Source organism: Passer montanus, unplaced genomic scaffold (genome assembly GCF_014805655.1).
Source record: "Passer montanus isolate IOZ18808 unplaced genomic scaffold, ASM1480565v1 scaffold1, whole genome shotgun sequence".
Taxonomy (NCBI): Eukaryota; Metazoa; Chordata; class Aves; order Passeriformes; family Passeridae; genus Passer; species Passer montanus.
In genome coordinates, this window is record NW_024356504.1 from 20,273,688 (window position 1) to 20,286,751 (window position 13,064).

General features: G+C 42.8%; 1 protein-coding gene across 1 annotated transcript; it reads right to left on the reverse strand.

Annotated features, from left to right (window-relative positions):
* Positions 1-710: 710 nt before the first annotated feature.
* On the reverse strand, positions 711-12,830 carry INSIG2 (insulin induced gene 2). The gene is made up of 6 exons (XM_039724722.1): positions 12,654-12,830; positions 8,492-8,829; positions 6,776-6,900; positions 4,537-4,703; positions 4,026-4,125; positions 711-3,576 (listed from the first exon to the last, which is right to left on the reverse strand). The coding sequence occupies exons 2-6, from the start codon at positions 8,733-8,735 to the stop codon at positions 3,535-3,537; spliced, it is 678 nt and encodes a 225-aa protein (XP_039580656.1). The 5' UTR covers positions 8,736-8,829; positions 12,654-12,830; the 3' UTR covers positions 711-3,534.
* Between the last annotated feature and the right edge of the window lie 234 nt (positions 12,831-13,064).

Sequence of the window (13,064 nt, forward strand, 5' to 3'; positions counted from 1 at the left end):
CAAAATTATGGTTATTTCTGCCTGTGGCTGTAATCTGCCTGGTCAGACACATGGCATGGTCAGGATACTGCCTTATGACAGCAGAGTTAGGAATTTTGGGCCACAGGTTGCCAACACAAACAGAGGATTTTTCCACTCACCCCCTGCACTCCTTCCAGCTTTCGGCTGTGGTGCTGCCCTGCTGTGGGTCTACATCCCAAACCCCATGCATCTCTCTTCTCACCCTTTCCTCACCTCTGCCTGGATGCTTTTCTATTACATTCCAAACCTCTCTTTATCACAGCTTTTTTGAGACAGTGATGGGCACGATGGAGTCTGTGAGTACCAGAGCAATATTCAGTTCATATCCAGACCAGAACATTAATAAATACAAATACATTATGAATTTCCCTGCCATTTGTGTTTTGGGTTTTTTTCATATCCATATTAGCTATTTATATCTAAACCTCTATTTTCTGTATTGTGACTGAAGTTATCTTATTCCCACTGCAGATTCAAAAGAGGAGATTTTCCAAGGCTGCTCAGCATGGTAATTAAGATAGAATCACAGCTGATTTGATCTTCCCTGCTTCTTTTTCACTATTTTTATACAGATGTGCACCCAATATGCCAGCTAAATGGTCAGAATTATTATGAGATTGCTGACAAAAGGCAACTCAGTGTATTTTAAATATCAATATAACTTCTTAAAGAAAGAGGAAACCTTTCAATCAAGGTTGTAATTGTGTTTAATGCACATTTTGCTTTTAACAGCAATTTGCCAGTTTAAACAGCATAGACCTTACAAGGGTTAACTGGTGAAGAGGTTAGAGAGCTTTCAAAGTTGTATCTAAATTATAGCTTATTTATTCTTTATTGTACAACATTTTTCAGACAGTCTAGTGTTATAACTACATGCTATACAGTAGCAGCATGTCCACACCACTCAAGTTAAGGCTGTGTCACCATTCTCATCATGAACCTTCCTCAGGGCTTGAACACATCAGCCATAAAATCACAGCAGTTTGAAACAACAGGACACCCACGATGTGATCCTGAATTGATGTTAGTCAAGTAAGAATAAAAACAATACAGACACATATAATAAAGGACTCCACCCAAATTTATTTTGGATGATTGCTGCCTTTGCACAACATGCTCAAAATTTCCAAAATGAAATTTAAAAGTCAGCGGACAGCACAGTCTAACCAGGTTTAGCTGAATCTGAGTGCAAAGTGCTGCAAAGTGGGTGCCACAGATGCACAACAACCACTTCTCACATACTGCACATTTCAACACACACGAGGCTGCTTCTGTGTAAGTACTGAGGCTGGCAGGTAACAGCAGCTCTACCACCAAGGGAATAACAAAACCAACTCATCTTCAGTTGTACACACTCGTTGGTCATGATGAAACTACACTGTTTACCAAGTCAGCACACTGGCTACTGAGGTACTGTGTTATTCCCTACAGTTAGCATAAGAAACATCTGAATTTTTATGCCACTCATGCCCTGATAACTCAATAGGGACTTCTCACACTGTCCACCAAGCTGAAGCCGTTTGTTGAAGTAAAGAAGGTGGATGAGGTGGAATACTGTAAGAGAGAGAGCCAACAGCTTCTTCAGCAAATTGCCAGAGCCTGCCTAAAGAAACTCACCCTTCATTCCTGCCCAGCTTCTTGGTTTTATCAATAAAATGCTTCTTATTGCCATATGGTTTGATTAAGAGAAAATCTCTGGTCAGGGATCTACTTGGACATGTTCTGCCTCTGCTTAAAGCGAAGTGTCTCTGCTTTCCTGAACCATCTGCAGGTGCTTTCCTGAATCATCATCCCAGGACAGGTGCGTGATGACACTTTCAGGTGATGACACTTTCTGGAGTTGCAGAACCAAGCTCTTCATACATCACTTGCTTATTTATTATTTTTACAATTTCCCATTCAATAATTTTTTCTTTTGTGACCATGTATTTTGTTACAATGCTTTTGGAAGTGCTCATTCCATGCTTTTCAGACTTGGAGGTAAGCAGGTAAGACTGAAAAAGTTGCCTAGTTCAAGCTTCATGTACAACGCATTCACACATTTATTAATAAAAACTTGTCTAAACATCTATTTGTTCTTTGGACCAACTCCAGCCTCCCTAGGTGACTGTAACATGTCTTATAAACCTTTCATGGAAGACTTAAAAAATAGTACTTAAAGACAAAAAAGAAAAACAAATACATTTAAACATCATCAACAAAGAATGGGAAAACAGAGTGGAGACATCCCACGCCAAACTCACTGCAGGCACAGGTTAGTAGTGTCCTCTTGAAATCTGCTTTCTGCCTTCTTGCATTTCTTCCAGGTCATGGTCTTAAAAGCGAGCTGCAAAGCCAAGAGAAAATTCCGTGTATGCCCCCAGATATGGATCGCACACTGAAATCCTTCTTAAGAAGGGAAGTGCTCAGCACACAGCCTATTTCAGCTCGCTGTCCTACCAGGCTGTCTGTGCACAGGCACCTGCCAAACAGGGCTAACAGCATTTCCCTTCCTCAGGAAACTGCTGCAAGAACAAATGCAGTTATGGTTGCCTGGACACAGTAACAGCAAGGAGGGCTCCATCAGTACCTAAAAACACAGCACTGCTGATCCCTGCCAACAGAGCAGGGGGTGGGCAAGGAGCACCAAGGGTAGCATTGGTAATGCAGGGGTTTATGGTAGTGGCTGATTTACTTCAGAATTGAATTTTGCAATAAAAACTCCCTAAGCTGTTTTCCTATCAACACAAATCAGCTTAAAGGATTGCACGAGAATGACCTGAACTGTATCCTGTTTTGCACACAAGTAGTTTCAGAATCTGTCCACAGTTCACAGAAACTCAAAAAAACCCATAATGCTGGGTGTACCAGGGGAAAAACAGTGAACAGTTTCCAGACTCAGTTTCCATTTCTGTGATTCTGGGCACACACCACAGACAAATGAAATGCTATGGCAGTAACCCATGAAACCTGCAGAGAGTTACCTCACCAGTAATGTGGGTCAGAAGAATTGTATACTGTGTTAATAGGCATAAATCAGTTACTTATTGCATCCAAGTTCACCTGTAATCCCTAAATTTCATACAGATATTATGGGCTATCATGGAAAGAGATCTTCACTGCTAAACGTGAACCCTCTCTGTCTTTTACTAGCTGTTAAGAACAAATTCCTCAAAACTTTCAAAATAAAGTGAATCAAGAAGTTTCAGCTACAGAAACATAGTGCAAAGGTTCAGTTTGGCACTGCGATATTACAGACAGACAGGAATTTATGGTAAACTGTTTAGATTTGGAAAAAAAGAATCCTATAATTGAACCAATATTGTCAAATGTATTGCATACTATTGTAACTTCACAGTAATCAAAATCAGACATCAAGGTTTCTATAGAAGCAGCAATCACAGATTGCAGTAAAGTATACCACTCAAGGGAAAAAATTGCATTTTGGCAATTTTATAGTCAAGTGTTCCTTATGCTCCTCCAACAGTCATTTGTCAGACATTTTCCTGTTTAAAAGGTGCATATTATTTCTTCTCAGTCCTCGTGAGACTTCTCTGCAATGACTTTGCATTCATACTGAAAAACAGAAATTGACAAAATAATATTAATTTACATAACTAGTGAAAAAGACTTCAGTGATTTTTCTACAAAATGGGTGATAAAATAGCTCTTGTTAAACTCCACTTAGATAAGTTTGATCCCTTAAGTTTTATGCACATACTGGTGACTGCAACTTCTGTCCCCTGAGCAGTCAGACTTTGGGGATGGCCTGATTTCTCCCCAGACACAGGAGCTCTTAGCTCATGGTCCTGAAAGTATGTAACAGAGTGTACAGAGCAAAGCATGGGTGTACTCTGATTTACAGACTGATCAGCTCACTAAGTACATCAACAAGAAATGATTGCTGGTTTCCACCTCACTGCACACCCTCGAGCCAAACATCTGGCTGGTATACATGGAGGAAGAAATTATATGTACATTTAACTTCTACTGGAAGGCAATCAACCCCCCTCCTCCAGACTCACCATTGCCAGCTGCCTGCCAATATTGCCCATTGTTATTCCACCAGCAAAAAATATACATGGCAACCAGGAACGGACATAGAGGAAGTCTGGGGATGTGTATCTGGAAAAGAATACACATTTTTCAGCTCAGTGTTGTGCAATAGGGTCCTCCAAACCCAAGGCAAACTCACAATTATTAGGATATTTTAACTCAAAAAGATCCACGTTATAGAAATTTAATTTCTTGCAGCAAACAACAAAGGAGGCTTCTTATTGATTATAGCTGCATTTATTCAACCAAACAAAGTGTGCTACATCATTGGCAAGGTAGCAATTTTATTTCAATTAGCATTTCCAACTAGATTTCTCACACTCAGATAGGAACTTTCATAAACAGTCCAATTTATGCTGTGCTCAAAATTAGGTGCTGACAGCTTTGAAAATCATGTCAAATTGCACCCCTCCAGTTATTCTGATTTAACATTACAGCTTCAGAACATTATCATTTCACCTTAGGGGAGCAAATACTTACTGATAAACTCCATTGTACACCAGAAGCTGTGACACCAACGTGGCCAGGAAAGCAATCCCTACTCCAAGACCAAAGCCACTTCGTGACCTGTCAAAGGTCCACCACAGCCCAATGGACAGGGCTGCCAAGGTGAGAGACAGCTGGATATTGTTGGCAAAATCCACCTTCTGTGCTGGCTGTTAAGGATCAGCTTGGGAATACCATGTGCAAGCATAAAGCAATTTTTGCCATTCTGTTTCTATTATTTTGGCACAACAGAAAAAAATATCATTAAGACAAGTACTGTGTTACCTGTATCACCTCTCACACAGCTATCAGATGTGGGGAATTAAGGCTTGTAATTGTCACTATTTCAGGAAACTAAAAAGTTATGATACTTCTTCCAATTTTAGGGTCTTTGCACTGTACAAGACTGAAGAGCCTCTTCCCCTACCAAACAATCAAGCATTTTATAGAGACACACAATACACATGTTACTTCTCACCCTCACCTGGACCTTTATTACACTCAATATGAAATCTTAAATCTAGCATTAAATTCATTCAACTGATAGGGATTTACCAAAAAAAGGTATTTATCACTCTTAATTGTAATTTTGTTTAAATTACATGATGCTTTACATTCAGTTCAGCATTAAAATGTTAATGTGTTCTACAAATCAAAATTAAAATACTACTTGGAAGTGTTCATGTAAATCAACATTGAAAGTCAGTTTTGTCAGCTTATGAAAGAATTGTGAAGTCACTTCAGATATCTTTGTGTGTTTCACATCCTTCAAAATGTTTTGGAAACACTAACTCATTCTCATTACTCCTGTCCAAAACAGATAATTAAAAAGGGGCTTGTCATGTTTCATAGGCCTGAAAGCAAATTTATGCGATGACAGTATAAAAACCACTGTCCTATTTCCTCACAAAAATCTGGAGGGAGACCTAGTGGAAATGAGAAACAAGCTTGACTAACTGAAATAAATAATTACAGGATAAAAATCAATAGCTTCTGAAAAAGTGTCAAAGAAGATAGAACCCTCACCAAATCTGGCAATGTGCAGAACTGGCAATAGCTGAAGAGGAAGCAGTCTGGAGAGCTGTCAAGCAGGAAATACAGACAGTACATTACTGATGTCCTGGGATATGGGGAACAGCTGCTAGAGAACTGAAGAAAATTTGCTGTAAATAATCAGACCTGTGTGAAAAGGAGCTGTCAACTCTTATTTCTTAAAAGCAGCAAAGCTGCCATGGGCTCACCCAACAGGTATAGGTCAGTGAGAAGCACAGTGCCAGAGCAGAGCTCTGTGGAAGGAGAGTGAGGTTTGTGAGGGACAGTGGGAGTGACTCAGAACCTCGGCAGCTCCAGCTCATCTGGCCACACTGGACAGCAGAGGGTGGGGAAAAACCACACAGCAATAAAACCATCAGTGCCCAAGCAAGAGAGGATTCATCCAACTCTGCCACCTTTTACTTAGTATGCTCCTTCTTCCTGGGAGTGAGGAGATCCAACAGCACACGAACAGAACTTTTAGCATCATTTTTGTGAACTGTGTTGGAGCTGACATGGATGGAGATGAGCATTGCAGAGATGATCAGCTTTCTTTACAAGACCCCAGTTTTCACCAGCAGACCCTGGTTTTAGCTGACAGAGAAGGCACTAGGCATAACTGCAGAAAGTCTCTCAGACCCACAGCACTGCCAGTAAGGTGCACCAGTCCATGAGAAAAGCAACCTGTCACCCAGGGTACTCTCTCGGCATCAAGGAAGGCACCCTTTGCAGAAGGGGGTAGCAACATTTCCTGGCATTGTATAGTCCTGGGTATTCCTAGTCCTGAGCTTTCCCCACTCTTTGCAAAGTGTTTCACTCATGACTTCAAGACAGGGCCTCAAACTCTTACTATGGTATTACTGGATATCAGCCTGCAGCAACCTAAAGCACTTTTCTGTAATACCTACTGCATTAATATCTTCCCACACTAACCTTCATTATACAAAGAAAATAAAGACTCTAAGTAAGACAAAGCCCAATATCGAGACATTCCTAATGAATATATTTTTCAGAACAAAAAGATGTGAGACTTATCAGCTCCAATACTGCTACAAGTTTGACACTAACACATAATCTGCATTTTCCTTGCAAAAATGCTGCATGTTACACCTTTAACACCAACTCACCACAACAAACTGTGTGAGCTTTTTTTAAGAGGAAACCCATTTGTTACCACCAACGTCATTTGGTTACAGGATACAGCACTGGCATGATTTATTCCCACAAAGACTGCTACACATCGCATTACACTGGACCATTCTCTCTTGAACTTATGTGGCTCTCCCAGATGTCTGTCCATGCAGGGGTACAATAACCCAATCACAGCTGTGGAGACAGGAAAGAAAAAAGGCCCTGAAGTTAAAGCACTGGCAACATTTAACTAGAATAAAGGCTATCTAGGCTTTGACAACTATAGTCACTACTAAAACACATATTTTAAGGACAAACAGCACAAAAACATACATTGTAAAAGAAGAGGAACTTCAAAGAGTTTCATTATTTAAAAAAGCTACACAGAGTTCAGCAGCATCTTCAGCCACTGCAGCAGAAGCAGCAATACAGAGGCAATTTGAACCAGGGACAGAGGATGACAGAGCTCTCCCCCACACCAACATCTACACTGTAGTTCAGAAAGAGCACTAACAGCTTACAGGTTGGGCACTTCCAAAAATCCCACACATCAAACACGTTTAAAATAACTGCAAAACCAACACACCACAGTACTGGTGTAGTTTATAACATCAATACTTTGTGTTTTTCTTCTGTTCTTGTTACAAGCAGGCTTTGTTTGGATAACATTTTTCTCTTCTTCAATGCTACGCTCAAGCTCACCCAGAAGAGAGAAAGCCAAGAGCCTACAGTAGCTGTTGAATACAGAAAGCAAACAGGAATTCCAGCCCCAGGGAATTGAGATGCTCTTTCAATATTTCTTCACAAATGCATTCTATACTGCAACTGCAGCTAAAAAGATTTTTACCAACCACACTAAGGAACAATAATGGTGCCTTAATGTCAGACTGTAGTGGTGTGAGCACAGCAGAGCCAGAGCCATGGGAACAGACTGCAGCGCCTTCAGTCCAGCACTCTGCTGGGGGTAACACTGCAAATGCTCTTTCCTCTGCCACAGAGCAAACTGATCTCAGGGATTCAGAAAATAAATCATCAGTAAAGCTGGAGCGGAAAAAAACCTCCCTGAGCAATTTTCTTGCCAAAGGCCTTGGGCCAAACTCATGACTAATAAGGGTGATGGATGAAAGGACTTCTCTGAATGCAGCCTCGATCACCCTTGATTATAAATATGCAAAATACCTTTATTCTGTTCACAATAATAAACCATACTGCAGAGAAATGTTACGTCAATTCCACGAAGGCTGTGCAAGTACAAATGGTAAGAAAGTGGGTGAATTATCAGCATTTACCACAGAGGTCCCTTGTATGCATGCCAGCAGAAAAGATAAGGAAAGAAAATGGAGAAGACTAATAATGAAAAAAAAAACCAACCCTGAACACCTCAACAGAGTGACTCCTGCTGGGAAAAGCCAATCAAGGCTGTAGTATCTTTGAATGAGGTGGCTTAAAAATCAAGTACTAAAATCAAACAGTACACTTTACAAGTCATGTCCAGTCTTTCCATCAAAACTACCAACCCATCAGGCCCAGAAAGGCCTACAAGTTTCTTGTGAGATGATGGCAAGAGGCAGCCTTCCCAAGTTCCCACTGGCAGCTGCAGAAAGCACAAAAACTAATTCCTGGACACATGTGTATTCATGTATACAAAAGATCAGAAGGATACTAATAGCTCAACAAGGACAGTGATGCTGAAAGGGAATTTTTTATCTTCCCCACTACTCACACAGCTTTATGCAACTACCTAACTATCTCAGCACACCAAACACAGACACACAACTGAACTTACCTGATGCTGTGCCACAGCAAGGTGGTACCCACCAAGCTGAGGAGAAGATGCTTGTGATCACATCAGGGGGGAAGAGAGTAACGTTCCTCTGGATCTGAAGCAAGTTTAATACTAATGCGAGAAATACACCAATAAAAAACAGCACTATACCACGAATTACCAAATTCATGCCACGACTGGTTACAGATGAAATGTATGGGCCACACTTTTTTGGTAAGGTTGGCATTGCATCATTTTCTGCCATGACTTCTTAAGTTATCAGAGGCATCCAAGAGGCTGACTGAGGATTCACTTGCAATCAATATTTCGACTCTCTTCAATTAGGAGACACCCAAACCCTGAAAAATAATAAAAAAAGAGTGAAAAATTCAGATATAAAAAACATTACAAGTATTTCCCTCAACCTCTTTGGAGACTGGGTTAAAAAAATGCCTATTATATTTTTTCTGAATTTTCTGAAGAGGCAATTAGTCCTTTGATAGCAGAATCAACCACAGCTGCAAAAATGCCTTACAAAGGGAATAGGTTTCACAACTATTTTTTTCTACTAGGAGACAAAGGAGGAAACATGTGGGATGGGACAAGTAGGAATGTGAAAGTACATTCCAGGAGGTGAAGAAATGACACAGATATCAGATGGAAGGAAGGCTTGTTTTGCAGCAAGAATAAATTGGTTTACTCCCTTCCTTTAAGCAACAACTGGAGGTTATATAATTCAGCAGCAAGTAAACACAGCCCTCAATTTCAAGTCAGCCACAGGGGTTAAGAGATCTCTTTTCCTGAAGAGACACTAAAAAAAAACATTTCTCAACTGGAAAGTGAAATCTGTTTAGTAACTCAGGCTGGAGTCAGAATTCCAGCAATCCTGCAGCATACATGTTTTGTAACCTCCAGTAAGAGCAAACAGCTCAGCAAACCAGAGCAGTAACTTCAGCACAGAGAAATATTTACAAAGTAACACACACATCTGGTGAAAAGTGCCCTACATCACTACAAACCCTAACTGTAATCAGGCACAGGAGCACCTGAGGGCAGAGGAAAAGGAGCTCCACCTGCCTTCGCACTGGGAAGCCTCTGACATGAGTAACTGCCGGCACTACAGGAATGGCACAGCTCCCACCCCAATCCCTTCCTCAAAAAAAAACAAAACCTGTCCATCATGGGTCTTGTTATACACGGATTCAGGGCCACATTCGTGTACAACAACGGTTTTGATCGACAGCTTAGCCACCTGGAACTTCAGAAAAAAAGCCCTGACATTGTTTTTAAATCTGAAACTGCCAGCTGGTAGCAGCTTCTGTTAACTCTTATTTATGGCACATGGGGTGCCAAACCAGAACATCCATCCCCTTTCCTCTCAGCTCCAGCCAACCCCGAGGAAGCTCTCTGCAGACACAACAGCAGAGCAGACAGAGGTCACAGCATTCATTCACTTCTGCTGACTGAAAGCCAAAAGGGAAGTTAAATACATTCAGGCTAGTTAAGATACTCCAGTCAGCTGCACAGATGTGATGCCACACCAAAGCATTCTCCATGACATGAGGAAAGTTCCAACAGACAGAAAAAAAGAGGACAAAAAAGCAAAAAAGTTGTCTTCATACAAAACTTCCCACTGGCAGTTTGGAAAGGCAACAGGGTCTTCCTAAGAACACAGGCTCTCTTCTACAAAGCCAATTTTCCAAGTTCCTTGTAATCATGAACACACCTTGGGGGGAAAGAGAACCACCAAGGTGTCAGGCTTCTTAGTCTGCTTCCTGAGTCAGACTGCCAGCCTTGATGTCTGTATCACGGCTGGCACTGGCACTGCAATACTTCCTTCAAGCAAAAAGGAGGTGCTCCAGATTTTTCTTTCCTGCTCTGGAATGCACAGCACTGGAGCTTGGATCATACTTTTAGCCTCCAGCAAAGAAACCACGGAGTCACAAAAACATCACTATTTCTACTGAGAGTCCCCCTCGTGTCCCCTGGGGCTTTGCACACCAGGTGATCACCGGAATTCTCAAAATTTACAGGAGTCTTTCCAACACATGGCATTGGGGACTGTAGCTCCCAATTACAAACTCTGCAGGAATACTGGGTTTTCAAACTGTTATGTCCCTTCTCAGTTTTGGTTTGCCTAGGGAAATAAACTAAGCTCTTAACTTTCCACTTACTTCACCATCCCAACAGCTTTTGGCACTTCCTGAAGTCTGCACATCCCTTTTTTAAATGCATGACTCAAGCTGATACATAAGGAAGCTCACACTTCTAGTTCTTCCTTTAATGAGCAGCACACAGGTTTCTTTTTTCAGTCACAAAGTGGTTTGCTCATGTCCTGTGATCCTTAATCTCTCTCTCCTGTTACTGAAGTCTTTGTTCCCTGGCACCAGCTCCAGACCTTGCATGCTGCATTTCAGCCCATAGGTGTCATTGATTTCTGACACCCAACTTCAACCCACTTTTCCTGCAGGATCTCTCAGGCCTCTTTGGCCCTGCAAATGTTGCCAGCTTTGGGTCATCAGCAAGCATCCTCCTGCATCCTATTTTATGCACCAAGGTTATCAACTAAAATAGAAGCACAGGATGTTTTGGATTGGAAGATACCTTAGAGATCATCTAGTTCCACCACCCAAATACTGAAAGAGATCAGCTCAAGTCCCTGTCTTTGATGAAATCTAGAAATAATTTTCCTGCATCGATTGTTTCCCCATTTTACACTCTCTTGGTATCTCCCTCTAACAAGACTCTGCTTCTTGTAACTCTTCATCCACAGGAATCTTCAGCCTAATTAAGAATCATCAACTATCCACATAGCAATACTAATGTAAACACTGATAAGCTCTTACTGGTTTTTCTCCTAGAAATGCTGGTGATCAAGTAAAAGTCCAATTTTACTCCGGTATAAATCACTTTCAAATAATAAAACCTGCATTTTTCAAACACATATTTAATTGTGAAGGCTTATCTAAATGCAACAGGAAGGACGCATTTGTATAATTTCCACTTCTTTAATATGCCATTCAGCAAACACATATTTAATTGTGAAGGCTTATCTAAATGCAACAGGAAGGAAATCACTTACTGCTTCTACACAACCACTGCAGGTGCAAGTTATTCAAGACACCAGAACAGATTTTTATTAACAGGTAAACAGCCTGACCCCAGCAAGGGCACCTGGGTAGGAACATACTGACAGATGTTTATGCAAGTAATTCAAAGGCTGAATCTAGCATGACGCAGTCGTTTGCACCTGGTGGTTTCTCACCCTACACATCTCATTCCTAGTTGTTTCATCAGTTTCCAGATTTTCCACTGACCTTCTGGCATGCCACAGAGCAACCGGGGAACAGAGCAAAGTGATCAGCGCTCAGGAAACATTCTTCATTGCCCCAGACAGCCGAGGCTCACAACGCCCTGGCACAGCACAGATATATACTATCACCACCCTTCATGGAAATCAAATTACTATCTCTGAAGACTCCAGTTCCTTCTGACTAGGAGGCCACTGTTTCTGCAGACAGCGGAGACTCTGTCTCCTTTTAAGCCTTATGTTTTACTGCAGGTTTCCTCTCAGATAGGAACAGACCACAACATATTGAACCAACGCGACTTCTGAGCCTTCATTTCCTGGGAATGCACATTCACAGCTGTCCCCGGCACTGAAAGCTGCAGGCTTGGCACTGCCAGGGTCTCAGCTGCGCTTTCTCGCTCGCTGGCACACGCGGACTCCAGCCCAAGCTTCTCAACACACCGTGCCCGACTCGCGAGGCACCGCACGGTGCCTGGCGTTGCGCAAAAAGTTAACAAGTAAATTATCACCCTAGACATTTTTAAAACACTTAGTCACTTAACTGTCTCCTAAGGAGAAGATCCCTCCTGCTCACCCTGCGCACCGAGAGCGATTCACAACTTCTGACACCACACACACACCGGGCACGGCGCGGTGAGGCCGACAACGAGAACATTTGTTTGGGCAACACCGCGCAGGAGATGGCAAGAAACCATCCGTCTGCAGCGAGGCAACGCCAAAAGCAAACAAAACCATCGCCTCTCAGCCAGCGGGCGGCGGTTCTGCCCCGGACCCGGGCCGGGCGAGCCCAGCCCGCCTGGGCAGCGCCGGCAGCTCCGGCGGGCGGAGGGGCCGCCCGGCCCAGCCCGGCCCCTCCGCAGCGCCGGGACTCACTCGGCCTCCGCCATGTTCCGCAGTCCCCGCCCCGCGCAGCCTCCGCAGCGCCCGCCGGGCCTGGGCCGAGCCGTGCCGGGCAGCGCGGGGGGGCGCGGGGCTGTGGAGCCGGCGGGCCCCGCTCCGCCTCGGGGAGCGCCGGTACCGCGGCCCTGCCGCGGAGTTCGTAAGGGAGCGCTTCACTGTGAGTGCTGTGTGCAGGAGCAATGGGTACAAACTGGAACACAGGGAATTTAGGCTAGATATTAGGAAGAAATTCAGCAGCAGAAACCCGTTGTGGTTTAGACGAGCAATAAATGAATTTTCGAATTGTTCAACTTTGGTTTTTGTCACACAGAAACAAAGTCTTTTTACTCAGTAATTCTGCTGAGCTGCCTGCCCTGTCTGTGGTTTAGGTGGTTATTTTGCTGT